Genomic DNA, 26,676 nt, shown 5'->3' with positions numbered 1-26,676 from the left:
TTGTGATTATGGATTTCTCCTTAATCAATATTTTGGTGATTTTATTTCAAATTGTTGAAATATGCAGGGCACTTCTAATGCAGCAACTCTCTTTTATTGACAGCATTTTATTTGTGTGTGTTTTATACAAGTGCTTACAAAGCTTAGACATGATAGCTGATTTTACAAACTTACTAAAGTCTGCTTACTGAAGTCTGATGATGAGATCTGGGTTTTTGTTAACATTAATGTCTTGCTTTAGTAATAACCCCTAAAACAGTTTTAGAACTGTTTCAGAAAATACTGAAATCCTAGCAGGGCAGTAATGCATATATAGATGTTGCATATAGTTGAACAAATGGTTATTTTTACCTCATTTTTTTAGCCGCTTTTGATACCTTCATTATATATGTTTTGAAAAAAAAGTAACAAAACAATTAGTCTTTTAATAAATACTGTTAATGATCTGGATTCAAGAAAGTGCTACCTATTATTTTGTTGTTATTATTATTTTACCATAGTATGTTTGTATGATATACTGCTAGTATTTTCAAAAGACTCATCTGCTTTCTGTTCCCTTCTTTCCCTCTGGGTCTTATCCTAGGTAACAGCAAGGCTTGAGATTTTACTCAGTCTCAAAGCAAAGTGTGGCACTGAGAGTGTGCCCGATGCATCCTCAGTGTGTTGGAAGCAGCACTGGGGAGGCATCACGGTTACTGCCACTGTATGTGACCCTAATTGTTGAGAAGTGCCACTTGAAAAAGGTGTACATTTTAGACAAGAGAGTAAGAGCCATCACTTGGATCTAACCTCCCAAATTCCATTTTTGCTAGTGCTATAAAGTTTTTAAAGAGTTTTCCATCCAGTTTTGAAGAAGCTGCAGTGAATCTGTCCGTGCACAAGCAAGCATGAACATGTGGTCCTGTAAGCTTTGCTAGCTGCTTTGCCTAAGTGTCTGGCCATTTAGGATATTGGGACAGTTTCTCCAAAGACAGACAAACAGAGATTTTAAAAAGAGAAGTGAGTTTCTTCCTCACAGGACGTAGAGTTTGGCTCTGAACAAGAAGTTGGTATGCCTCTCTCCCCTACCTGTAGCTCATGCGGGTTGTACAGATCTGTTCAAAGGGGTCAATTAAATCCTGAAACCCTTTCTCCATGCCCAATCCTGTTATATCAGCTCAAATGTACGGGTACTTTATAGGTGATGAGAGACTCCAAATTTTGCCTTCTCATTTGCACCCCCATGGGAAAGTTTTAGCTTTTGTGTTACTGTTCTAAAAATGTTTGTCTGCCACTTAGCTGAGTGAAAAATCTGTCCTTCTTAAGCACTGCCTGGCCTGATGCTCATCAATGAATGAATTAACTCACATGTATTACTTTGCTTTAAAAGAACTCCTGATGTGATACAAAACAACAATTTATTGAATATGGTTAGATTCCAGTGATGGAGTAATCAACTTTCAAAAAAAAAGCACATTGGAAAAAGGACCTTGAAAAGCCAGTTTGACCCCAAAGCTTTGTTCTTGAGTTTTACGTAAGGCTTACTGCTACAGTTTCATACAACCATGGAAATTTGTGTCTAATTTAGACTGGCTTACCACGGAAGTAGGCATTTTATTTTGTATTTAGTTTACATTGACTCTCTTAAACATGTTCTATACTAGCAGATTTAATATGAGTCACCAACAATGTTTTAGTGTGCCAGCCAACGTGAAATGCTAAGGGAAGGTTTTAATAAGTACTTAATGTTCTGTTCAGGAAGTACATTGAGTTGAAAGGTGTTCATTTACATTTAGAAGTGAAAAATGTCCTTTCTTCTGTTTATGGTGAAGCTGATTTTTTGATCTTTTACTTGATTTTAATACTTAATGTTCTTAATTTCTTAAAGCCAAAGCCAACTGAAACAGTCACAGCTGATGAGTCTGGGGTAAGATTAGTAAACTGACCCCAGTGGTTTTACCTCTACTTGAGTTTATTCTTTTTACCATGTCTCTATTTTCCACCAATTTTTTATGTATTTTTCATAACTGTCCTACTACAAAGGTGTATGCAGTGGTTTGCATTTGTTGTCAGTGTACTATTGAAGTCTACTACAAAAAAACCCAATATGATCCTTATTAACAAACGAGAAAACTTGGAAATGCATGTGATGTGTGAAGCATTTCTACAGGTCTTGTGTTTTTAGCATGTAATTTTTCCTTTCATATCATTCTTATCAAGGTGAAAGGTCCTCAAGATACATTTTCAAATCTTACCTCTTCCACCTTTGCATTTGATGTTGTTTATCTGGAAGTGTTGCATGTTTGAGTTTGTATTTGGTTTGACTTCTCCATGATACTCTTCAGAACTCCGAAGACAGCGCTAGAATCTCCATCACTTTTTTCCGTCTTTTCCGGGTGATGAGGTTGGTGAAGCTGCTTAGCAGAGGAGAAGGAATCAGAACTTTATTGTGGACATTTATTAAGTCATTTCAGGTTAGCAAAATTTATTTAAGGTTGCTTAATTACTACAACTATTTACATACCATTTTTTGTGATATAATACATTGTAGAGTGCAAATAGCATTTCTTTTGAAATTCGTGCTAGCAGTAATTACATTTATAAATTCATTTGCATGTTAATTCTAAAAGAAACTTTGCCAGTTAATTCTGTGAGACCAAGGGTCATTCTTTGTCAAATAAGTTTAACTGTTACAATGAGATTTTTACAATACTTCACAAGACATTATTTGGTATGTCTAAAAAGGATTTTTTGTGAAATTAAAAAAAATACAGGTTTGACACACACGGGTCTTTTACTTCCACGTATTTTTATTACATGACTACAAAAGAGAAATTTAATCTTTTGTTTGTAGAAAACTGATTTCATAAGTGTAGCAAATAGATATTTCAATCCTGTCTCCTGAAAATTCTAAAGAATGTGAAGTTAATGTAGTATAGTGGGAAGTACATTTGTTTTGTCAGAAGTAGTAATGAAAATAAAATCTAAAACTGGTAAAGATGGCTCTTCCCCCTGGATTACTGGAAGAAGTAATTTAAAATATAAGTTCATGTTCATTGTATGTGGCAGAATATTAAGAGTGACAGGTAATAACATGTTAAGCACTTGCATAAGAAGAAAACCCCTGGGAAGGCCTATGGTGTACGGAGAAATTATTTTGTAAATGTAATTTGAAATTATGGTGTGAAATTATTGAAAGACAATGCACCTGTCCCTTTCCTAGGCTCTGCCTTATGTTGCCCTTCTGATAGCCATGCTGTTCTTCATCTATGCTGTCATTGGAATGCAGGTATAGTGTTTTTTTTTTTTTTGGTTGGTTGTTGTTTTTTTTTCCTTAGTATTAAACAAAAGCTCAGTGTTGGCTACTCTGAGACCGGTTAACCAAAGTGCTTATTGAAATGTTCCTTTGATAGTGATGCTATGTATGAGGCAGAGCTTTCAGAGTAATGTAGAAACCTTTTATTGGCTATGATTTTGGCAGTCAGAATATCCAAAAAGATAAAAGAGAATTGGGTGTGAGCTTATGGTATCTTGATTTGCTGAGGGGAGCCATTCCTCTTTCGTACACTGTGAGGTTTATTCTTCCTGTGCATGAATGTATGAAAGAATGCATGGCTTCTTTACTATAGATTTGTTTGGGGAATATGGCATTAAAATCCTAGCCTTTTTTTTTTTTTTTTCTCCTGTCTTCCATGAGAAAAAAATAGAACTAGGAAAAGAATCTAGCTAAGGATTAGAAAAAGGTTTTCTTTTGATCTCAGAGTTGTAAGGTTCCCAAACCAACTCAAAGGGAAGCCCTAATTAAACATGATGAGATGAGGAAACGTGATATGGAGAGTACATTTGCTTCCTGATTCTTAATCATCTTTTTTTATCTGAAAAGAGCTTACATCCTTACAGTCCAGCGGCATGTATACAGAGCACAGTGACCTTAATCTCTCAAAATGAAATAACAGCCCTTACTGTACTGTAAGACAACATCAGTGTATTAATGTGAGGAAAAAGAATGGTCTTGCAACCAAGGAATTGCAGTTTAATTTTGGAGAAGTGAACAAATTTTCATCTCTGGCAGGGACAAAATGCTCAGGCTGGGACTCTATGCTTTGGCTTCCATTTTTGCATCTAATTTGTCTGTTTAGATTCAAGGTTTTCAGAACAGCATTTCTTACTACAGGTATGCATAATATCTGTTTTAGTGGGGTTTTAATCTTACTCGAGGACTCTAGGTGCCAGTCTAAAGCAAATATTTTGTCACCTACAATACAGGAGAAGGTATTAGTGTTATAATGACTTAATGATGCCAAATAAAAATGAACAATTATCTTGTAGGTGTGATATATTTACTGCATTTACATTTACTTTATCAGGAAAAATCTCATGACTTACTCAAAAGAGTAAGTACATTTGTGAAAGTGCTTTTCATACATACTGAAGCTGGTTTAGACTACGATGGCTATAGCTTCTCCCAGTACAGGTTGCTAGGATGAAAGTCAAAATCCTGTTTTTCTGTAGGTATTTGGAAAAGTGGCCATGAGGGACAACAATCAAATAAACAGAAACAACAATTTTCAGACTTTCCCCCAAGCCGTGCTGCTCCTCTTCAGGTGAGTAAACCTGAACTCTTACTTAATGCATCCCGTTTCAATGGTCTGTAAGAAATGTCTGTAACCCTTCTGCTGTGGATTTGTTCAAAATGTGTCTGCAAGTAAGAAGCAATTTCCTACAACAAGCATGTACTCTCTACAGCTGTATGCTGAGTGTCCACTGGCACAGCAGGGCTCTAATCAGGTGCTGCAGCAGGCCTGAAGTCATTACAGCTATTATGGAACAGTGCATTTGTGGAGGAACTGTCTTCAGGTGGAGCCTAAATAGCCAGCCCTGATGGCTCTCTGCAGGTGTTGGGGAAGGTGAAAAAGACTTTGCCCTTATTTTATTCTGTGGGAGCACAGGCAAGCTAGCATGATGGTTTGAGGAAAAAAAAAAAAAAAAAAAAGAAAGGTTGTTGCAAAGGTGAAAAAAAGAATCCGTTCTTTATATTTTCCAAAGAGATGTCAAGAAGTAGTGGGGTGTAGCTTTCAGAAGGGAGATATCAGTAGGAAAAACCTACTGATAATAAAAGTAGCTAAACCTTGGTGTAAATGATCCTGGGGGATTATGGAATCTTCATCAGTAGAGAGCTTGAGAACAGGGTAAACCTTTGCCAGGAGTGCTGTGGTTTCATCTAGGCCTTCTGCATTACTTGTTACTTGACTCTCAACCAAAATGTATCATCAGATGTGACAATTCTTCCACGTTCACTGTGGATCTAAGCCAAAACTGAATTTGTTTATGAGATATGCGGAAGAACATCTGCATATGCAAAACACATTATAGATCAATAATTCATAGACAGCTTTATTTTGTTTCAAAAGTACACTTTATCCTCTGTTAAAAACAATTTACTTAAAAATCTGAGCAAAACATACAGTTCTCAGATGACGCCTTCTTTCAGTTCATTGCTCTCAAATTGCTTTGGATGTTTATCTCAGGTTTCATTATTTAATTTAGAAAAGCTTGAAATAAAACTTTTGGGATGTCGGGAGGGAAATAAAAACCATAAGCTAACCCAAATCATTTTCCAGTTCTGCCTTGTGGAAAAATTCCTATCATTGCATAAGATGATTGACTATCCCCAGAAAATAAGCTGAAGGTAAAAGAGGGAGAGAGTGTATTACTTGTATTACTTAAAAAACGAACTTAGAATCCCATAGGTTCAACATCTGTAGTCAGCTACAATGCTCTGTATCTGTAGACCCAATGAGAGCTAAGGCACTTTATGCATGTGAAGACTTGCCTTTGCAACTAGGTCATAGGTAAGTGGTTGCTTTTAAGTATTTGAAATCACAGGTGTGTATACAGGCATTACCCAAATATAGGGGAAAAAAAAAAAAAAGGCAACAGCAGAAATAAGAGAGAAACATTTCCTGAGCCATGGAGAGAAAAAAGCAACTGAACTTTTACTTTTAACTTTTATTATGGTTTTGTTATACAATAACTCCACTTCCATACACAGCAACCCCACTGCAATAGGTATTTAACTTGTAAATGACAGTTTGGAGTTCAAATTTTTACATGTGAGCCTTTCTGGTGTACTCGTGTACCTTATAAAATTTGCCTGCAGTGTCAGATCTAAACTTGTCATTTCTGAAACATGCTCTGTAATTTCTAATTAATTTCTGCTCTGAGGAGTTTGAGGCCTGTCTTCACATTTATGCATGTACAGCTCCAAACATTTTATCAGAATGTAACAAATTAATACATTCTACTTCATTTTGATCAAATAATACTTAATTCTCTTTGTGACCTTATGAAGGTGTGCAACTGGAGAAGCCTGGCAGGAAATCATGCTGGCATGTTTGCCTGGAAAACGCTGTGATCCAGAATCTGATTATAATCCAGGGGAAGAGTACACGTGTGGAAGCAATTTTGCCATCATTTATTTTATCAGTTTTTACATGCTTTGTGCATTTTTGGTGAGTTCAGCTTGTGCTTATTAGCAGAAATAAGTTTTAACATTTTGAATTTCTTCTCAACTAAAAGAGTAGTAGGGTCAGAGAAGAATTTAGAATCCTATCGCTAAAATATTTTTGCAAGGTTGTATTTTTCAAACACGCTCCTAAATCCTGTATCTTATACTGAAGGCTAATAAATTCTCATGCACAAGATGTTCTTCAGACTACAGGCCTCCCTGTATACAGCAAATGGTTCCTTGGACATTTGAAAGCTGTTAACCTTCTTTTCATCAGCTATTATTTAATGCATTTTTCAATAATGTCATTAAATATTCATTAATAATGAAGCTGTAGTTCATTTGACTTATTAGTATTATATAAACTTATCAGGATTTGGATATGTGTCTCTACAAAGTGTGCTCAGATTGTGGTGCACAAGATGCAAACTATAAACTTTCTTCCTAATGATGGCATAATGAATTATTTGCTCTAAAACAATCTGCAGAAATCCCTTTTTCCTCATTGCAGGTGTCTTGGCTAAGCTGGTTGATTTGTTCTTTTCTCAGTACTGTTCTCCTTGCAAAAGGAGATTGGTCAAACAGAATCCTGGACCACTGTAAACATACCCCTTCTCTTGTGTCATCTTTTATGTTGATGAAACATAGGCAGAAGTCTCAATGTCATGTCAGTGAATCCTATGAATATAAAAGGTGTTTCCTGAAATCTACACAGTGTCAAACATGTTGGATCGATTCTTTGATCTGGCAAGTCAAGGAAGAGAAAAAAAAACATTCAAAAGCCTATGTCAAAGACTGAGTATTATACAACAGGATCACATTCTTGTCATTTGATTTCTTGATAGTTCCAGTTAAGCAGTTAAAAGGTCAGCAAGTATTTTTTTGTGATATTCAATGGTATTTGCCAATAATCATTATTTATTAATTTATTAAATTATTTGAATTCTAAAACTCCTATCTTATAAGGTTATTTATTGAAAATATTTGTATTTCCAAAAAATTCAAGTAGATCTGTGTTCTTAATTGCTTTTGTTTAGATAATAAACTTATTTGTGGCTGTCATTATGGATAACTTTGATTATTTGACGCGTGACTGGTCCATCCTGGGTCCACATCATTTGGATGAGTTCAAAAGGATATGGTCAGAATACGACCCTGAGGCAAAGTAAGTTAGAGCATTTCTCTGGTAAGATTTATCTGATAAAAACAATAAAAGCATAGCATAGTATATTCTTTGAGAATGCATGCATATTTGGTATTTGGTAATTGATATGTGTCGGTTCTAGGGGAAGAATAAAGCATCTTGATGTGGTTACGTTACTGAGACGCATTCAGCCACCACTTGGTTTTGGCAAATTATGCCCTCACCGAGTGGCCTGCAAGGTAAGTTTTACCCTATTTCCTTTGTAGGCTTCTTTCACAGTTTATTCATTCATTCGTTCAATTCTGCCAAATGTGTGTTCTGTACGCACAGTAAACCTGTCTATTCACAAGGTGTCCTCCACTCAGGTTTACCCAGTTTTATGCAGGTTTAACTTAAAGCAGCAAAATCAGTGTCATTTCCTTCAGTGTACCCATTTGAGTAGCTTTTGTCAACATAAAATTCTTTACAGAGCATCAAAATAAAAGGAGTTGGTCTGTAAATCTATCAATCTATTATTGTGGCATATATGAGCTACCTCAACCCAGCATTGCTGGTGACCCAGTGACATTTCTGGTTTCTCTTTAGTCCCAAGGAGAAGAGGGTGGTAGTTTACTTTAGTTCGCAATTAAGTTTTGATATAGTACTTTTACAGTTGCATTCATGGAATGTTTGCTGCATGTGAAACATAGATCTGAGTTTGAAGGGTGTGGACTGCAAGATGATAAACCACGCAGAAATGAATAACAATGTCCAAACAATGTCCAGAAGTGAGAAGACTGAAAATTAGCAGAAATTTCAAGTAGAACTTGTTAAGCACAGTGTGTAATCTGGATGAGGATAAATTACATTGTAATATAAAAGTTGAAAAGCAACACAAAGGAGATGAACAACTATTAATGTATTTAAGGAATTCTAATGAAGAGGCTAATCCAAAGAAGAAAATCACTTTCGCACTAATTCTATGTAGATAGCATAAAAGATGCACAGCATTATTGAAGAGTCACCTGAGAAATGAATCAGTTTATGCAAGCCAGACCTGGTGCTGTGGTTCTTCATGGAGCATGAGGCTGGAGCACTCCATGGGAAGCCTGGAACATGAGTGCAACTGGAGTGCATGCTTTTGAATAACTGCATATGTCCCTGATATTGCTTCAATGTCTGCAGATTAGCTCAATAAAAATTACCTATGAAAACTATTGGGCAGTTTTATTGTTTGTAGAAGCATACATATGATTAGTATCAGAAATAGGCAATATTGGGTGTTTATTATAGACAGCTTGGATAGAAGGCTCAATGTTTTTTGAAAAGTTACAGAATTTTTACTCCTCTCAGTGGATATTATTCTTTGATTATGTCAGCTTTTCAGAAATGAATGTTACAGGGGTTTGTTTTTTTTGAACAGTTTTCTTTTCTCCTTCACAGAGGTTAGTAGCCATGAATATGCCACTGAACAGTGATGGAACTGTCATGTTCAATGCTACTTTGTTTGCTTTGGTTAGGACTGCTCTAAAGATAAAAACAGAAGGTAAGGGTTTTACCTGCCAAGTCTTGTCAGAAAGTGCAATGAAGAAAAACTAGAATTTATTCATTCTGTTGGACATGAATAAGGCTGCCTAAGTCTCAGTGGATTCGATTGGACTTTGGATCATGGATTGTATTCACTATTGCTAGGAATGACTTGTGAGAAAATGAAAAGAAGGAGGTAGTGAGGCCAAAGCCCAAGTAATATCAGAAATTATTACATGTTTTCACCTGGTCAGATAAAAACATTCAGCAGTGATGTAACAGGAGTTCTACTGCAAGGAATGAATGAGTTCCCCTCTCTGGATGACCAAGATGCTCCTTCCTCACTGCTCTTTAAGTCAGTACACAGATCCCACATTAGTACAACTGCAGCTTTTGCACACTTGAAAGTGACATCACTGGTTTGTTGGAGACCAGTTCTGACTGTGTAGAATGAATTTCTGTCATTTGCATCAAAAGGGGAAAAGGTTTTAAAAATTGTGCTATGTTTTGAGGAATTTTGCTTTCTGTTTTTATATATTTTTTTTCATTATTTTACTGTCTTTTACTTTTTCCTGTTCCAATTTCTTCTGCTGTTCTCTGTGGGCTAGGGTAGCACTGCATGAGAAAACTGCACAGTAGTTGGATGCCTGAACTTGCATGCCTGCACAATTGAGTAAATCCTATGATTAGACAAAAAATAATAATAATAAAAAAAAAAGGGTCAGCTTTGGATCAGGAAGGAAGTGGCTTGTAAAGAACAAGTTGTCATGTTCTGCATAATTTAGGCAGAAGGTATTAAGCAGTGACAGAGTAGAGCCAAGACCTGTAAATTACTGTTGACTTCTGAAGTTCTCCAGAGACTGCTTTGAAAGCCCCTAGGAGTTCTCTCTTACACTCTTTCTTCTCTTGGATTATTGCAGTATTGTTATCTGATACTTCATGTAGCTTAGGCTGCTGCTAACAGTCTTTATCACAGTCTTTATATGTAAACAGCTAATTAATATCCAAGGGTCATTCATTGCAGCTAGCTGAAACATAGTGGTCATCTTTTGTTTTTGTATTTCATTGCCACAGGTAACCTAGAGCAAGCAAATGAAGAACTTAGAGCAGTTATAAAGAAAATATGGAAGAAAACGAGCATGAAATTACTTGACCAAGTTGTCCCTCCAGCTGGCGGTCAGTGTGATAAACTTTGCAATATGCTATTCTCTGTGCATTTTGGTCTTTGTGGATTGCTAGGAACCAAAGAAATAAAATTACTAAAATTTGAAATGATAATGTCATTAAAGGACAACAAACAATAATAGCAAAATAAATGCAGGGAACATTATATCCTGTTACACTAGATAATAAATATAGGACTGATTAACCCAAATTCCTTAGATTAAAAAGAAGGAGAGGAAGATGCATTTAATGCTTATTTTCTTGCTTGGAAACAAAACAAACCTTATTAGAGATAAATTCAGTCTTAATTTCAAGTCATTCAGCAAAATAAACTAATTAGTTTGATTTCAGTGCATTCAGCAAAATAACTTTTTTTTTTTTTTTTTACTAATTAAGCTTGTCAATGTACACTACATTTTAGCTTATATCCTTGTATATGTTGAATACTTTTGGGAGAAAACTAAAAATTTTTAAATGCAAGATTAATATATATATATATATATATATATATTTGCTAAATTGGTAAAGCAAAAGGCTAAGTTATCTTAGTTAGACTAGTATAAACCAGAGCAATTCCATAGTCAACAGATAATGGAACTGGTTTGGATTTATGCCAGTATGACTGAGGTATGAGTATGGCCCTTGTAAATAGATATCTAGATTGTAATCATACCAATACGTTTGCAAAACTACAAGGCACGAATATTACTTATTCCTACATGCTATAAAATGGCATCAAATATTTGTTATATCTCTTTTTTAAATATATATATTGCAAAATATATATATTTAGCCTTTTTCAATATATACATTTTTCTTAATATGCTTTAGTGTAGGTTTAGGTGACATTTTACTTGCTTTTTCAAGTTTTAAAGGTGCAGGATCTGTTGCACTGTGTCATCCACACCCAGGCTGTATATATCCAGGCAATATACAGATCCATTGTAATCATCTGGTATTTTTTGTAGTTTATTGTACTTTTATAGTGTTACAGCAGCTTTCAAGACTGATCAGACTCAGGTTTGGAAGCAGACTCAAGATCCCAGGCCCGATGGTGGTGGATGCTGATCCCTTTCTGAAGGTGATACTCTCAGTCTCTAGGGGAGAAAGAGCATGCTGGCTGCACTGCTGTTCAGCATGACCCAAGAAGCAGCATTAGCTTTGTCGCTGGAGGGAGCCACTTGCTATTGGTGTGGTGGCTGCCAGCTACTACTGGGGATTAAGACAAAAATCTAGCAAATTTGATGATCCAAAGGGGAACTGATACTGCACATTTAAAACAACTTTTTGTGTTCTACTCTGTTGTTTTTAGCCTTACACCTAAGTGCTTGCATGGCATAGATGAATTGCTTTGTTATTGTTGTAACTATGTGCTTGAGCTTTTTCTGCAGCCTCTGTTCCTTTCAACTATGAGTCTTTCCGAATATTCTGAAGCAATTCTGTTTTAGGGTGGTGGCATGGAATTAGTGTTGCCTCTTGCCAACTTTATTCCCCTACATTTTTTATTGAAATAGAGATGCATGCTTCAGAATAGTGAGCTGTGCCTGCCTAAACCAATCTGACAAAGAATCTTTAAGGATTACATTCCTAGAACTAATCTTACATAGCAACTCACTGTTAACTTCAGCTTAACTTCATTGCTGAATGTAAGCTGTATATTTACTTTCAGCTATACTAAAATTCATTGCTAATATTTATTCCACAAATATAGCTCTTCAGTGTAGTTAGAAGGTTGAAAATCTGGATCATTGCTTGAATGATAAAAGACGCTATGTCTTCAGTGGTCTGATATAAACTAGAACATGTTGTGAAGTCCTTAAGATTCACTAATTTTCAATTTACTTTTTCTCTGCAGACAGTTAGCTAAATACTGGTTAAATAACTCATTACTATACTTTAATTAAACTGTTAATAGATAGCAACAGATTTTCAGTATAGAAAGCTGAAACTGTTTTGCAAAAACATAGAATGAGAGTCAAATGCCTGAATGTATGAACGCGTTCATATTCTTAGGAGACTACAGAGTAAGAGAAAGGCATACAACACACTAAAGATTCAACTGCTTTCTATTTTCTAAGCTCCCCAGTCTCTACCTGCAAACCCATTTAATCCTGCCTAATACTTTTTGACCTCTTCCAAAAACTTCCTACTGAAATGATTCCTTTTGCTGTCCCTATTTGTAACTATACATCTGTCTATACTGTGGTCAGTTATGCTTAGCTGCCTCCCTACCTGTCCATATCTGGCTATACGTGTGTTACTCAAAAAACAAAGTCAAGGATGGCTCCCCTTGGCCAAGCTTCAGTTCTTGTGTGCACCTGTCTGCAATACAACTGACTGTGCCTGTGAATTACACGTGCATCTTGTTTGTAAAAACAGACTTTGACATACACGATTCAGGAAACTGGTAATGCATCCATCTAATATGCTAATAAAAAATTGGTTTATGTCCGCAGTGATTAATAGGGTCCTCTGTTTGTGCATACTGAGACTTTGGAGTTATTGTCGTCTCAGGTACAGTCAGTAGTCATAGCCTGTCTTGAGACACACTTTAACTGCAACCCATAGTAGTCTATGTTATATCAAGTCTGTCACTTCTATGTGCTTGTTCTTTCTAGGAGCCGTTTGCTATATCACTTCCTTAAAAGTTATGTTGAAATACTTGAAATAAAATAATATAGAAGATGGGGAAAGGCTTACTGGGGGAGGTTGACCAAGGATACGTTGCAGAAATTAACAGATTCAGCTAAACTAGGGAAGGCAGGTTTAGGTTAGATACTTTATAAGAGAACTCTTCTTAATAGAAGACTTGTTTCCTGAGGAGCTACCAAGAGAGATTGCAGATGAACTTCAAAGTGAATGTTCACAAAAAGATTAGAAATTAGATTTGGGGAGTCAATTAAAAACCTTTTTACGATGAGACTGAATCAGTACACTGATGAGCTTTTCTTGTGAGCTACGGAGTCCCTGCTGTTTCCTAGTAGGAACTGGGGGGACCCCAGCCTTTGAAGACATATCAGGATTTGGCAGAACAGACTCATTAACAAGCAGAGACATTTCCTGCAACAGACTGGTCTTCCAAACAAGATATTTTAAGGCAATTATTACAATTGTTTTTGCTTTGATACCTCTAAAGACAATAAAATGCTGGGAGGATACATCCCTGGTACAGTTTTTCTGAAGTTAAAGCCTGTCATAGTTTCTCACACGCACACAACCCACATCAGACATTATAATGAAATGCGTCCTGTGAATTCTGGAAGGAGCTTATTTTGAATGGTTGGGATTCATTTTGAGACAGATTGTGTCACAGAGATAAAAATAAGTTTAAATAGTATTACATATGAATTGGATTTCCCCATACTTTTTACTGACATTTCATCACGTCATGAAAAAAAGAAGGCTACTGAAATTTAAATTAGCAAAAGCTGTCATATTACAGGGAAAAGTGCTATTATTAGTGAGATACATTGGGACATAAAATTGATAATGCAAAACCACAAGGAGATTGTTTTAATCAAACATTAATGTATGATGTTACACTAGATGACAATCACTTAAAAAATTTCATTGACAGGGAAAACGCTTGCTTAGGAAGATATGTTCATATGTAGAAAACAAAACAAACCAACAGGAAACAAGCAAAAACATCAAGTCTACTAAATCTCCATTAGCGTTAAAGTACGCACAAAGCAAATGACATAAAACTTAAACAAAAAAACAAAACCCAACCAACAAACAGCAACAACAAAAAAGCCTGTACTTTCTATCAAAGGTGTGTTAAAGTGTGTCTGAGCACATTAGATTTTCTGCATTCAGCCAAGCAAGTCACGAAGGTGTAACCCAGATCCTGAGATGTGTTAAGCACCCATCTGACACAACGAGGGTAGCCAGAATGGCAGGGGCTTACTGTCCACCGGGATGTAGGCCGTAACTGTGGAGAGAACTTGGACACCTAAAATACACCAGCCCTTCCAGTACTAAAGTCCTCCTTTATGTGCAGCACTAGCCAACTAGCAACCACATCGCAAATGGCTGGCTCTACATATTGCTAAACTCCAGAGAGTAGGCAGCAGAAAGGGAAAAAGCTAACTTTGTGCCAGGTAACTTTAGGGGAAAGAAATGTGTGAGAACAAAAGCAATGTTTTTGAATCGAAAACTATTTCTAGTTTTCTGGCAAGCATTACTTATCAGGGCATCAAACTTCCACAACTGAACGATTGAATGGGACTCATAAAACACATGCATACATATTTACATGCTGTGAACCAGGAGATTTCAATATTGTCATAAGGTACCTGTTGTTGAACTTTGAAAACTTGGAAATTTGGATTTGGTTCACAACAGTGACTCTGTAAAAAAAAATCTAGTTTTTACTGCACTGTCTGTCTGTGTATCTTTTGAACTGTGCAAAATTAACTGTTGCGAATTATTTTCCTATCTATCAGCAAATCAGACCTTATATGATACAATAACGTGGGAAAGCACCATGTCTGTTTCATATTTACTCTTATCATCATTACCTATCTAGGAGGTGACTAAGGACTAAAATCTTCACTTAAATAAGAGCCTCACAGAAAATATGTGAAATTGTAAAATCTGTGAGATTTTACTCCAGAATCAGTCTTATTGGGTGACCGTAAGACAGTAGAAGATACGGTCCAACATGAGTATCTGTAACACAGACCAAATTCAAAGTGGAAGATGTTCAGCTGTTATAGTAAGGATATGACACCCATTAAAAAAAAAAAGTGCATAACAAAGCAGCCTGTAAAGATACCAAAGTCCTTATGTAATTAAAACAATGCTATATTGGTACACTAAGACAATTTGGCTCAGCAGGAATAAAAAAAAGTGAAATATGTTACAAGCAAGACTTTTTTTTATAGACCGTCACTCTTATAAGTGTGTGTAAGTCACAGTAGCTCTTATTTTAATCAATTTATTTCAAGTAACTAAAGCCAATCTTTCAGCTTCTATGAACATATAAACATGCTTATGGTTTTTTTAGAAACTTACATGAATTTGCCTAGAAGTACATGAGAGTTGGTAAAGTATTGTATTTCCTTCTTTATTAAGGACGAGTTCACCTACCTCACTGAGCCTAAACTGCTTGCTAAAACATTGCTTTAAGCTAGTTACAGATTCCATTACTGTAAGCTGAAATCATAGTGCCTATTGCACCCATCACATTTTTTCCCCCAAATCAGATATGAGTGTACAGGCTATTGACAAATGTGCTGACCTGGGAGAGATCTGTCTGGTCTGTTCATTTAGATGATGAGGTAACCGTGGGGAAGTTCTATGCCACCTTCCTGATACAGGACTACTTTAGGAAATTCAAGAAACGCAAAGAACAAGGACTGGTGGGGAAATATCCTGCGAAGAATACCACGATTGCTCTGCAGGTGATTTTGTTTTTACATTTTAACTAACCATTTTGTGAGCTTACTTGAAATACCAGGTAGATGAATATTGATGATTGTGCAGTGCTGCAAGGATTTAATTTAGCTGGGACACTTTTGGCCCTTGTTCATCAGAAAAGTAAAACGTAACCCTGCTTTTCTCTCTATAACAAGGTAAGTGCAATAAATTATTCTCTGTGAATTACTCAAATGGTAGCAACAGTTATAAGATTCCTCAAGAAGTATAGTTGATACATCCAAGTCTAAAGTTGCTGAAGTAAAATCAGATAAATGAAGTTCTGAGCCATCATTTATGTTGTTTTACTTCAACTGTTTAATTTCTTATGTTCTTATGATGTTATAAGCCAATTCTCAGGTAACTTCCTAACAGGTATTACCTCATAGTAAAGATGTTTTTATATGGTATTTGCTTCCTAATTCTCATTGTTCTTTTTCTTTTCCATTCATGGTTACTGGTGAAATAAGTTCTTATCAACATTTTTAATGTTTGCACATTTTGAACTTCACTTTCATCAATTTATTCTGTACGAAGTAATATTAACATGCTATATTAATGCCTGTCTCTTAAAACAAGTTGTCAAATGGAACCCAGGACAATAGATTAACTAGTACTACTTGGCCATCTGTTTTTTGGAAAGCCTGCAGCAAGCAGTCCATAGAGTATAAGTGATCTGAAGGTTATATTTTGAAAGTTTTTATCCATTGATACCCTTGGCATTAAGAACTTTGAAACATGCAGATGGAAGGCTGCCCTCAAATAATTCCAGATATCATACACTGTATCATTTTAATTGGATTATGACTCAACAAACTTCAGTTAATGCTGGGTGGATTCCAACAAACTGTAAAGATATTTAACCTTTCTGATGCAAGTTGAAGACTATGTTGTGAAAGTATCTAAAGGGGGAGGAATGTGTTAATTCATATATATTTTTCTTTGTTAAAAATCCTGCTGTTTTTTTTTTTTCTTTTGTCTAACATAACAATCTTTGCTGTCTTTAGTGGGCAATTTTTCTCTCATATTTCCTAATAATGTCTCTACCAGGAGCTCTGATACATTTGCTGTTCCAAGTCATGCATTTCTCTACAATAGGCAGAGAAAAATTCATCTCAGTGCTTGTTACTGATGTATGAGCACACGGCTTGCCGGGACAACATGAGCTATATTTGCACATCGTCAGAGAGAAAAGAAATAACATGGGGAATGGAAGAGGTAAAAAGGAAAAGGCTGGAAACAGTTGAGAGGAAAGTGAAAGACACCAGATTGTTAGAAAGGATTTTGCAGACTTTGAACAGTATTTGGTAATAAGGAGCTCAAAATTATTTCTAAGCCACAGTATTACAGGTTTCCGCCTCTGTTTTTGAAGTCGCGCACGTAACAGTATAGAAACAAATAGAGTTCCCAAATGTGAGTGTGCTCCATTGTTTATTATCAGATTGTGCTTTCTGTTCAATACCAAAGACAGAGAGAAAGATGAAACTGGGAAGAATTAGCACTTTCTCTGTCTTTAGACAAACATTTCTCAGTTCAGAACAGCTAAAAATTGCACCATGAATCTCTGCTAGGAATCTACAATGGCTTTTTGTTTGTTTGTTTTGTTTTCATTCTGATTAAAACAATGTTCCTGTGGCAATAACATGATTCGGGCTAGTAGATAGGAGGTTGTTTCTTTCTTTCTCCACATTTTCCTCTGTTCTACTTCTGTCTTTCTAATAAATAAATAGTAATTCAGCTTCATCTACCAAATATCAGTAGAAATGCCATTTCAAAGAAACCTGAAACCTATGGTTGGAAAAAAGCCCTGTCTTATGGGGGTTCAGCCCAGCATTTAAAGGATTAGATGGTTGGACTCGATGATCTTAAGAGTCTTTTCCAACCTAAATGATTCTGATTCCTATAGCTATTTCTCCAAAGTAGATTATCAACAAATATAACAAGTTATTTTTTTTCCTCTTTATTTTGCTGACCAATTTTGCTCAATCAAAAAACAATGTATTGATATGGTCAGAAGAGTTTCTACTGGAATAAACTCTTCCCTATTTTTTTTTTTTAAAAAGTTACTGCTTATTTACATTTTAGCTTCCTTTATTAAAATGTCAGTTATTCAGGAAGACTTGGTCAGTGGGGCTAACAGTAAATTAGATCTCATTTCTGATAACTGTTCCATCAATTCCATTTGCAGTTCATCGTGAGTATGATATATACGCTTGATAGCAGGCATTTTTCCATCCCGTCAGTTGTCAAAATCAAGAACATAGGTTGTCCAACACCATGTTTCTGTAGTGGAGGAAGGAGAAAAACATAGAGTCATGTTCTACCCTAAATATCGTCTCCTGAATTTTTGGAGTTTTATGCTCCAGTCTGCAAGACTCACTCTGTATTGTCTCATTTCTGCCATTTATCAGTTCCAGTCAGAACACATTTATAGTTAGCATCTATTGAATTTTCCAGAAGAAGGAAAGCTGGATCCTAGATGCCAATGTTCATGATACCAGATATGTGTAGTAAATAAATTACTGAAGGTATCAGACTCTTTGCACAATCAGAGAAAGAAGGGGACTGTAAGAAAAGAAAATTAATATTATGTTCTACCAAAATAACTTATCTAGAAAGAAAGGAATAGAAACTGGGAATATTTAAGATAGCTAAGAGTGTAGAAGCTGTAAATTAGTGTCTTCTAATTAACAACAGAATAAGTACAGAATACCATTTTAATTTATTTTTTAGTCATTAAGACAGGAGTTTTAACAAATGAAGATCTGAAAATTTCATCCTTTGCTTTCATATTATTTGGTTACATGAGACAAATTGCCTGTTATGTCAAGAGAATTTCAGTGGCAGTCCCCTTGCCATTTTTGTATCAGAACCTTGACACAATTGGAATAAAGACAATGGCTTCTTCTGATAGTTGGCTTGAGAAATGTTTGAGGGGAAGAAACAGCAAAGTTTGGGTTGAGTAAGACCATTGGAATGGAGTTCCCTGCAAAACTAGGTTTGCTTTGTGAATACCAGTCTGCAGCAGGCAGGAATTCCCCTTATTACCCCACAGTGATTGCATTCAGGGTGATTTTCGTTCTGTATAGCTCAGTTTGTCCTCAAGGCTGCAGCATTTGTGATTAGCCTAACAAAGGCTGCTCTTTGGGAGAGAAGAGGAAGCACTCTAGAACATGAAGTGTGTCTCCAGAGTTTATCTGCTCAGGCTGCTGAGTAAAGTCTTTTTGCCATGAAGTTTCAAAGTCCTCCTCAGTCAGAAAAGGGCATTTCAAGTTATAACCAACAGCATTTGGTCTAAACTTGCTTATTGTCATTGAAAACATCTTTAGAAATAGTATAATGATGGTCCTTGGAACTACAACAGGCTTGAATGTCTTCTGCAGATTCAGGAGTTTTCAGTCCTTATGAAGGGAAGAAAAGCAGCTAGTTCTGAAATGATAGGTGACCAGTTTGCATTAGCTATCTACCAACGTTTTTGTTGTGTTATACACACTTTTAGGACATGAGACACAAAATTCCTTGGGGGTGAATTGCTCATAGTGCCTTTCTTATTCTATTAATTGATACTTAACGCAATGAGAATGAATACATCCTTGGGATAAAACCAGAAAATTATATTTGTAGCAGTAGTTTAGGAGATGTCTTTTTGTAGTGATGGAAAAATGTATTGAGCCAAACAGTAGTCACATTGCTGGTGAAAATAAATGTTAAGTGAAGCATGAACAGGTTTAATTACTTTCATCTGTTAGTTGGAGTAAATGAATTAATTTGATGCTCTTTTTCCTAGGGAACATGTGTGCTCTAAACTATGTAACATTCACATCTGTATTTCACATTTATTTACACACAATCTGCTTTGTTAATATCTGCAAATAAAAGTTAATGGATATTTCCCTTCACATCAGAAGGACACAAGACACTGATTTATTGAGCTGAACTTGATCTTGGGAATGTGCTTTGGGTTAAGCTAATTATGCTTTTTATCTATGAAGATTTTGTTAGTAATATCAACCCTTCAGTAAACTTGAGAGAAAGTAGACCCCTAGCAGGCATCTACTGAGGGGTTAATATTCTTTTTTCAAATTCAATTTAATTGTCTTCTGTGTTCATGTTGCATTCAGAGAAGGGCTTAGCTTGACAGGAGCCACGGTTTGACCAAAAGCACAGAGCTTTTGTGCCATTGTAGAGCAGTGCGCTCAGCCTCGGTGTTAAGAGGGTGGGCTTGATGAAGATGAGGAACACTGGGGAATCAAGACTTGGCTACTACGTCTCTTACATTCACTGCTATAGTGTAGGTCTATTCAGCTATTTTTCTGCATGCTTATTTTCTTACTTTACTAGTTCTGGCATTGTGTTCTGTTCTTACTGCCTTCAGGTTATTTTATGCTGTGACAGTGCATCTGTGGTGTTTTTTTGTTCTTTTTGGTTTTCTTTGCTATAAAATAAGCAGCTACTAAAAACGTGTTCATTATCACATTCATTATACAGTGGTTCATATGAACAGTTTCATAGTCATATACTTTCAGTACTCTGAAACTCTTAAGACATAAGCGTTTAGAATTCATGTTTATGCTTTATTTCAGATGTAATTAGTTTATATAGCAATATACCTAACTATCCAGCATTCTTCTAAAATCTATGAAGCATATTATACAAGTGTCTGCCATTTCCTGATATCACTATAAAATGCCTCAAGTACGGAGCATTGTTTATTTTATGTGACTAGAACTACTGTGGTGATCGTGATTCTTATTATTTAGACTGTTGTGTTTACTCAGCTTAAAATAAGCTAAAACTTCATCTGTGTGTAGGTTGCATGATGCCTCTAAATGGATGTGCACTGAGTTCAGATATAGGGAAAATTGTCTTTTTGTAGTTCCAGTATTCATAAGCCTTTAAAAATTTTTCTAAAAGTCGTGACTCTGAAGTCTTGCATTATACACAAACTTCTCAATATAAAATGTATCTAAAATGGTGCTACTGTTTTATGAATACTACAGATGCATAAAATTAATCTTAAAACTATTTGGCATTTGTTAAAAGCAATCTTTTTGAAATATTTAACTTCTTAATATTTTCAAGCTTAATTTGACTTAAATATTTTTGCATTTTGGCACGTGATGCTTTTCAAGTATATTTAAGGTTATCTCCTTCTGAATGACCAATTGAGAACTATAGTTATTAGTCATATGACAATTTTACCACTGAGGGACACCTACAGTTCTATTCCTTTAACTTTTAAAGGCACACATGTCATCTCAGTGCTGTGTCAGAGACAGGGGGCATCGCTAATTGTCTCTCGAGCTGCTGTTTAGCACACAGCGCTGGTGTATTAGTGCTTCCTGCCATCTTGAAAACATTGCAGGTGCTATTATGCCTCATAAAGGACAGCTGCACAGAATTATCATGTTAATTTGAAGTCATCTTGTGTATTTAGAGGAAAGCCTATTTAAAGACATGCTTGGTTTTATTATGTAATTATGTTTGGCGCACTCTGTGTCACGAACTAACTAACTATTGGTCTGATATATCTCATATTTCCCATGCCTAGAATGAACAAATTAAGCAAAAAAGGCATCAAAAATAAATTTTGGAGAGAAAACGTCTGAATAAGAAAGAGCTTTTATTTTTGCAAATTTGTAGTGAAATCTATAGAATAGAATTAGAGTCAATCAAATATAGTAGCATGTATCTCTTCTCTTCCCCTACTTCAAAGAAATGTCAACAAAATGGAACAATATGAATAGAACCAACAGATGTCCTTCTGCAGAAGAGCGTGAATAATTCAGTGGTGCAGTTTTGATTGTTATCCCTGTAAAACTAGTGTCTAAACATCTCTTGCATATGTTTTATCAGCTCTGTTACAGGTCTTTCTATCTTCCAGTGTCTTTGATGAAAACAAAGTTTGCTAAAAGGTGTTGGGTAAATGTACATAAATACTAACTTTTATATGAAAAAAAAACACACTATTTTTTCCAGTCCCATATCCACTAAGCAAAAATACTTGTGAATAGCAAATAATGATACTCTGTGTTGGAAAGTTAGAGATAACAGAACTGAAGAGTTGTGTGTTCTGTTATAATCTGATATTATTAATGCATTTTCTTAGAAATGTGATCCGTTTGACCGATTTAACAAACTTGAACCAGGCAAGTTTCCAGACTGATGAGCTGAGATGGATATTAGACATATATATGACCCCCTGCTTCTTGAAATAATGTGATTTATATTTTGGCCATCAAAAAATAGGAAATAAAATACTTACTCACATTTATATTTATTTAGGGAAAAACTTTAAAGGTGTTTTTACTGATGAAACAGCGTAAAATAATCTTGAAGCTTCCTTTAAGGAAAGGCAAAAATTCTCTGGACAGGAGAAAATCTGCAGAAATCAAGAATCTGTCTTAAGAAATAGATATAAAGGATATAAGGGAGACTAGAGAGAGTGTCATCCCTCCAGCAATCATTACTAACTAAATGAAATGTTATAAAAGGTCTTATATCAGTCTTTAACTCCTACCAGTTGTTCCATTTATGGAAAATAAAAAGGATTTAGCTGTGATTTCCTTTCCTCTGCAGCTCTGACAAGCCATGTGAGGAAGTAATTTCTGTACAGCGCTAAAATTTGACATTTTTTAAAAAGTCATTTAATTATGATGCCTCAGAAATGTGGCTGGTCTTGATTCGTTATATGTAATAACAACAAAAGGTTTTATAAAGTTCTTAGGGAAGTAGTTGCCTGCTATGGACTTCAGCAGTTGTAGGAACAAAGAAACAAGCACACCTCCCTGAAAAATGCAGGTAAATCACTGTCCAGGGGAGGACAGTGCATAGTCCCATTGTCCCTGTGGGGTTCTTGCTGTGGGTAGGCTAAACTGGTCAATATTGTAGGGGAAAATGTGTATCAGAAGGACCTTTTTTTCCCTTTCAACTAATGGATAGATGTGGGTAGGGTTGGTTTGATTTTGTGTTGTTTTGTGGTGATGTTTTTTATTTAAGAGATCTTTGATTTGCTTCTAAAGTACTTGAAGGTAAAAGTCAAGTATTTATCAGCCCATGCTTTCTTTGTGATCTTCACAGAAGACCTGAAATGTGGTTCAGAGGAGGGATATTCCTACTGGCAGACAAGTACAGTGCCTGCGTTTTTACGTCAGCCCAACTTCAGTGAAGTTGACTGATATAACGAGGGGTTGTCTTCTCACCAGTGAGAGCTCAGCATGAGAGTTTGTCTCACGGTGCAGAGCCCTCCTGCTGTAAAAATTGTTCTTAGATTGCTTAGAATACTTTTCGAGTACTCCATGTAAAATGGGGCAGTACATGGGAGTAGTCACTTTACTGATGGACTTAGCAAGGTCATTCTGGGTGATTCTGTTGGAGCAAATAACCTGAGGGATATTTTAATACTGCAATCAGGTGTTGCTTGTAGAACCTATGGCTTTGGTACTGGATGTCAGTAAATAAAGCTGATTGTTTCGCTTTAAAAGGTATACTCTTACATACTGTGATTCAGGTTTTAATCTTCTGCTGGTGACTGTCATTGCAAGGGGTCTGTCACAGGAAAATGAGTATTACTGAGGAGAGATGAGATGATAAAAGCTGCCTGCTCTTATTTATTCTTTTTAAGAGGGAGTAATTCAGCAAGAAATATACCAGAAGGAAGTGGGAAATGTAATTACGTGATTATTGGATATGTTCCTGCCAAACATTTGCCTTTTCTCAGTTTTCAGGTATATATTTATGGGACTTTGTCACAATTTGGCATACAGGAACATAAGCTAGTAGTTTTTGCTAGAGCTAAAATGTATAATATTGCTGAGAGCATCGCATTCAGAGAAGGGCTTAGCTTGCAGGGAGTTGGGGCTTGACCAAAAGCACAGAGCTTTTGTGCCGTTGTAGAGCAGTACGCTCAGCCTCAGTGTTAGAGGGTGGGCTTGATGAAGATGAGGAACATTGGGGAATCGAGACTTGGCTACTACGTCTCTTATGTTCACTGCTATAGTGTAGGTCTAATCAGCTATTTTTCTGCATGCATATTTTCTTATTTTAGTAGTTCTGGCATTGTGTTCTGTTCTTATTACAGTTTATGTTATAGTGTCAGTGATTTGGAAATGTAAGTGATTATTCTTGCTAATGACCAAGTAACCAAAATATAGTAGTAATCCTCTGCTAAATAAATACTAAAGCCTTTGGTCTGTTTTGAAATTTGTACCTGAGAGTGTTAATTCTACTTCCCTTTAGCACCTTACAAAGTGATGCCATTAGCAACCTTGCTAAACTTGACTATGTAATTAGCACAAGAAGTGGGAAAAAGCACAATGTATTCATGAAAAGTATATTGGATATTAACTCCCTAGTAAATGATTTGAGAGACCTGTTCTACTACAGCATAACTCTCAAAGATCATCCCTGAGGAAGAAAATGTAATTGCCAAGTTCACGTAGCTAATGTGATTATTCAAGCACCATTTTCAGGAGGTAAAACACCAGTAGAGTGAAACCTGAGCAAGAACATGTGGTAAATCCACACAGGCTGATACAAAGCTTTTTAGTTCATCCCTTTCCAGGTTCTGGTTGCCCACACTGCATAAATGTCATTTTGCTCCCCAGCAAACTGGCTGTTCCCACTGGGGTCTGAAAGCTGGGTGCAGGGCTGCAGCGAGCTCCCAGGGACGTGTGAGATGGGCAGCAGGAATGCGACCCAGCCATGCTTGGTACCTGCTAAGGCCCTCCAGCTCCATCTGTGCTCTGAAACATGCAAAATGCCCCACCCATCTCCATGCCACCCCAGGAGAAGTAACGTGCCCCAATGGGCTGGTCAGCCCTCACATCTGTATCAAAAATGCGCAGAAAGATGATAAATCAGGCTTTTAGATCGTGATTGTGCCATGCATGCTCTTTATATGTGTAAGTGTAGCACTAGTAAGGGGGTAAACAAATTCTTGATTTCTTCTGAACCTGAGAAGAAAAAAAAAGAGTTGGGGAGAACAAGGTTGTGTTGTTTTTTGTTTTTTTTTTTTGTTTTTTTTTTCTTTACACATTGGTAGCCAGAGTAAAAATAGGAAAAATATCATCTTTTCAGAGTAGGTAAGGCATACAAAAGCACGGAATTGTTGGGCGCGAGGATGCTGTCTGTTAGCTCTGTGTTGTGTAGGGGTCTCTTCGGCAGTTCCAGCACAGACCCTCTTGCTAAAAATTCCTTTTGATAGCAGGCTTGAGAAGGAATATGAACCAATACATGCTGAGGCCCCTGCTGCTGTAGCTGGATGGCTTTCTGTCCTACACTGAAGCTTCACATCTGTACCTGCAGGCAGCACAGACGAGCTGGAATTATTTCACTGCTTTCTTTATAGTCTGAGCTCTGCTAAAACTGCTATTGCTGGAGCAAAGATCCTTTTGTGTTTCCTGCATGGACACAGGCTGCAAACAGGTTTTTAACATTAAATATACATCTCTTTGAAATACATTTTATTAAAGTACTTGTTGATTGCTTATAATTTCTTTTAAGATGAATTTTATTTCTGTAGGGTTCCATAAATATCAGTGGTCCTTTAGTCAGGATCTACACAGTGGTAATAAGGACACTTCACTTCAACGGGACTGTACTGGACTATAAGCCTTTTATTAATGACAGTAAAGAGACATAGTAGGATGCATCATCTATGAATATCAGGATACAAAAGCTTGTTAACTGTTTTTTAAGAATTTTACGTGTCTGTAACTATAGAAGAATTTGCATTCCTAATATGATATTGTCATTGATTTAGGCAGGACTAAGGACACTTCATGATATTGGTCCTGAAATACGCCGAGCTATATCCTGTGACTTGCAAGATGATGAACCAGAGGAAAACAATCCAGAGGAGGAGGAGGATGTTTATAAAGTAATGTCAGAACACATCTATGTGACTTTTTGTTGTTGTTGTTTTGTTATGTAATATAAGGTTTATAGAATGAGTTTATCCCCGAATATGGAAGAATAATAAAAGCCTCAAACCAGAAAATGTAAATATTTTATAAACATCAAGTATGTTTTATGTCTATCTAGAAAAATGGTATTACCAGGACATCTGCGTCTCATCATAAATTTAGAAAGGAGTTCCTGCAAGGGTGATTCTCCTGCCCCTAATTTTTTCTCCCTAATTCTTATTTTTTCTTAAGTAAATCCTAAGAAATGTGTGAGTCTTGCATGTGTCTATGAAGACAGCTCAAACTGAGATAGTGGCAAGGTTTAAATGGGAAATGTCTTAACATCTGCGGTGGTGGGTAGGAAGAAGAGATGAACTCCTAGGCAGCCAAACCACAAGAGTTGCAGAGCTGCATATTTTAAAAGAATGCCTAGAATTGCACAGAAGTCAACTCACAAATGCCAGTTCCAGTTTCCTGTGCGGGATATCAATAAGAATTAATTGGGAAAAAATTTTGGTTTTCCTCTTTTATGCTTTAGCTATTCAGGCTAATGGTGAGCACTTAAAGTTGGTATTGTAATCAGCAAACTGTTTTTCAGCTAGCAAGAAAACTTAATTCTTTGCAACGTTTCAGAAGAAGTCGATGTAAAGGCATGTTCCTGCAGTAATTGTCAGAAGCTCATAGCTTGCTGTCCTCCTTTACAAAAAAGGAGGATGTGGTACTGGAGACAGTGGTGCAGTGACCATCAGTAGATGCATTTCTCTGCCAACCATCATTACCTCCTGTCTTCTCTAGATTGAGCTTCAAGACAGACTGCTGTCATCCAAGACGCACCACTGGCTAGACAGGGGGGCTACATAATCTGGGTTAGATGGAAAAGAGAGCTGCATGTCATAGTCATAATTTATCACTTCATTCTTTCTCATCATCCATTTCACTCTCAGGACTGATAAAGAGTTACTGCTCTTTCTTATACCTCTGCAAGGAGAAAGAATGGAACCACTGAAGTTAATGCTATCTACCTGAGATATGCTTGCAAACTGTTGCAT

General features: G+C 36.3%; 1 protein-coding gene across 19 annotated transcripts in view; it reads left to right on the top strand.

Annotated features, from left to right (window-relative positions):
• CACNA1D (calcium voltage-gated channel subunit alpha1 D) overlaps window positions 1-26,676 on the top strand; it is a 188,890-nt gene that overhangs the window by 149,744 nt on the left and 12,470 nt on the right. For 10 of the 19 annotated variants that reach the window (XM_040568759.1, XM_040568770.1, XM_040568763.1 and 7 more), the window contains 11 exons: window positions 1,868-1,906; window positions 2,325-2,453; window positions 3,203-3,268; window positions 4,492-4,583; window positions 6,332-6,491; window positions 7,525-7,652; window positions 7,774-7,870; window positions 9,054-9,156; window positions 10,212-10,313; window positions 15,579-15,709; window positions 25,486-25,602. In XM_040568759.1, the coding sequence (XP_040424693.1) occupies window positions 1,868-1,906; window positions 2,325-2,453; window positions 3,203-3,268; window positions 4,492-4,583; window positions 6,332-6,491; window positions 7,525-7,652; window positions 7,774-7,870; window positions 9,054-9,156; window positions 10,212-10,313; window positions 15,579-15,709; window positions 25,486-25,602 (1,164 nt within the window). The remainder of the gene's footprint in view (window positions 1-1,867; window positions 1,907-2,324; window positions 2,454-3,202; window positions 3,269-4,491; window positions 4,584-6,331; window positions 6,492-7,524; window positions 7,653-7,773; window positions 7,871-9,053; window positions 9,157-10,211; window positions 10,314-15,578; window positions 15,710-25,485; window positions 25,603-26,676) is intronic. The other 9 variants (XM_040568772.1, XM_040568765.1, XM_040568771.1 and 6 more) reach the window with 1 other exon arrangement.

This window comes from Cygnus olor, chromosome 10 (genome assembly GCF_009769625.2).
Source record: "Cygnus olor isolate bCygOlo1 chromosome 10, bCygOlo1.pri.v2, whole genome shotgun sequence".
Classification (NCBI taxonomy): Eukaryota; Metazoa; Chordata; class Aves; order Anseriformes; family Anatidae; genus Cygnus; species Cygnus olor.
The sequence above is the reverse complement of the archived record's forward strand: the minus strand, read 5'-3'. Positions and strand labels throughout refer to the sequence as shown.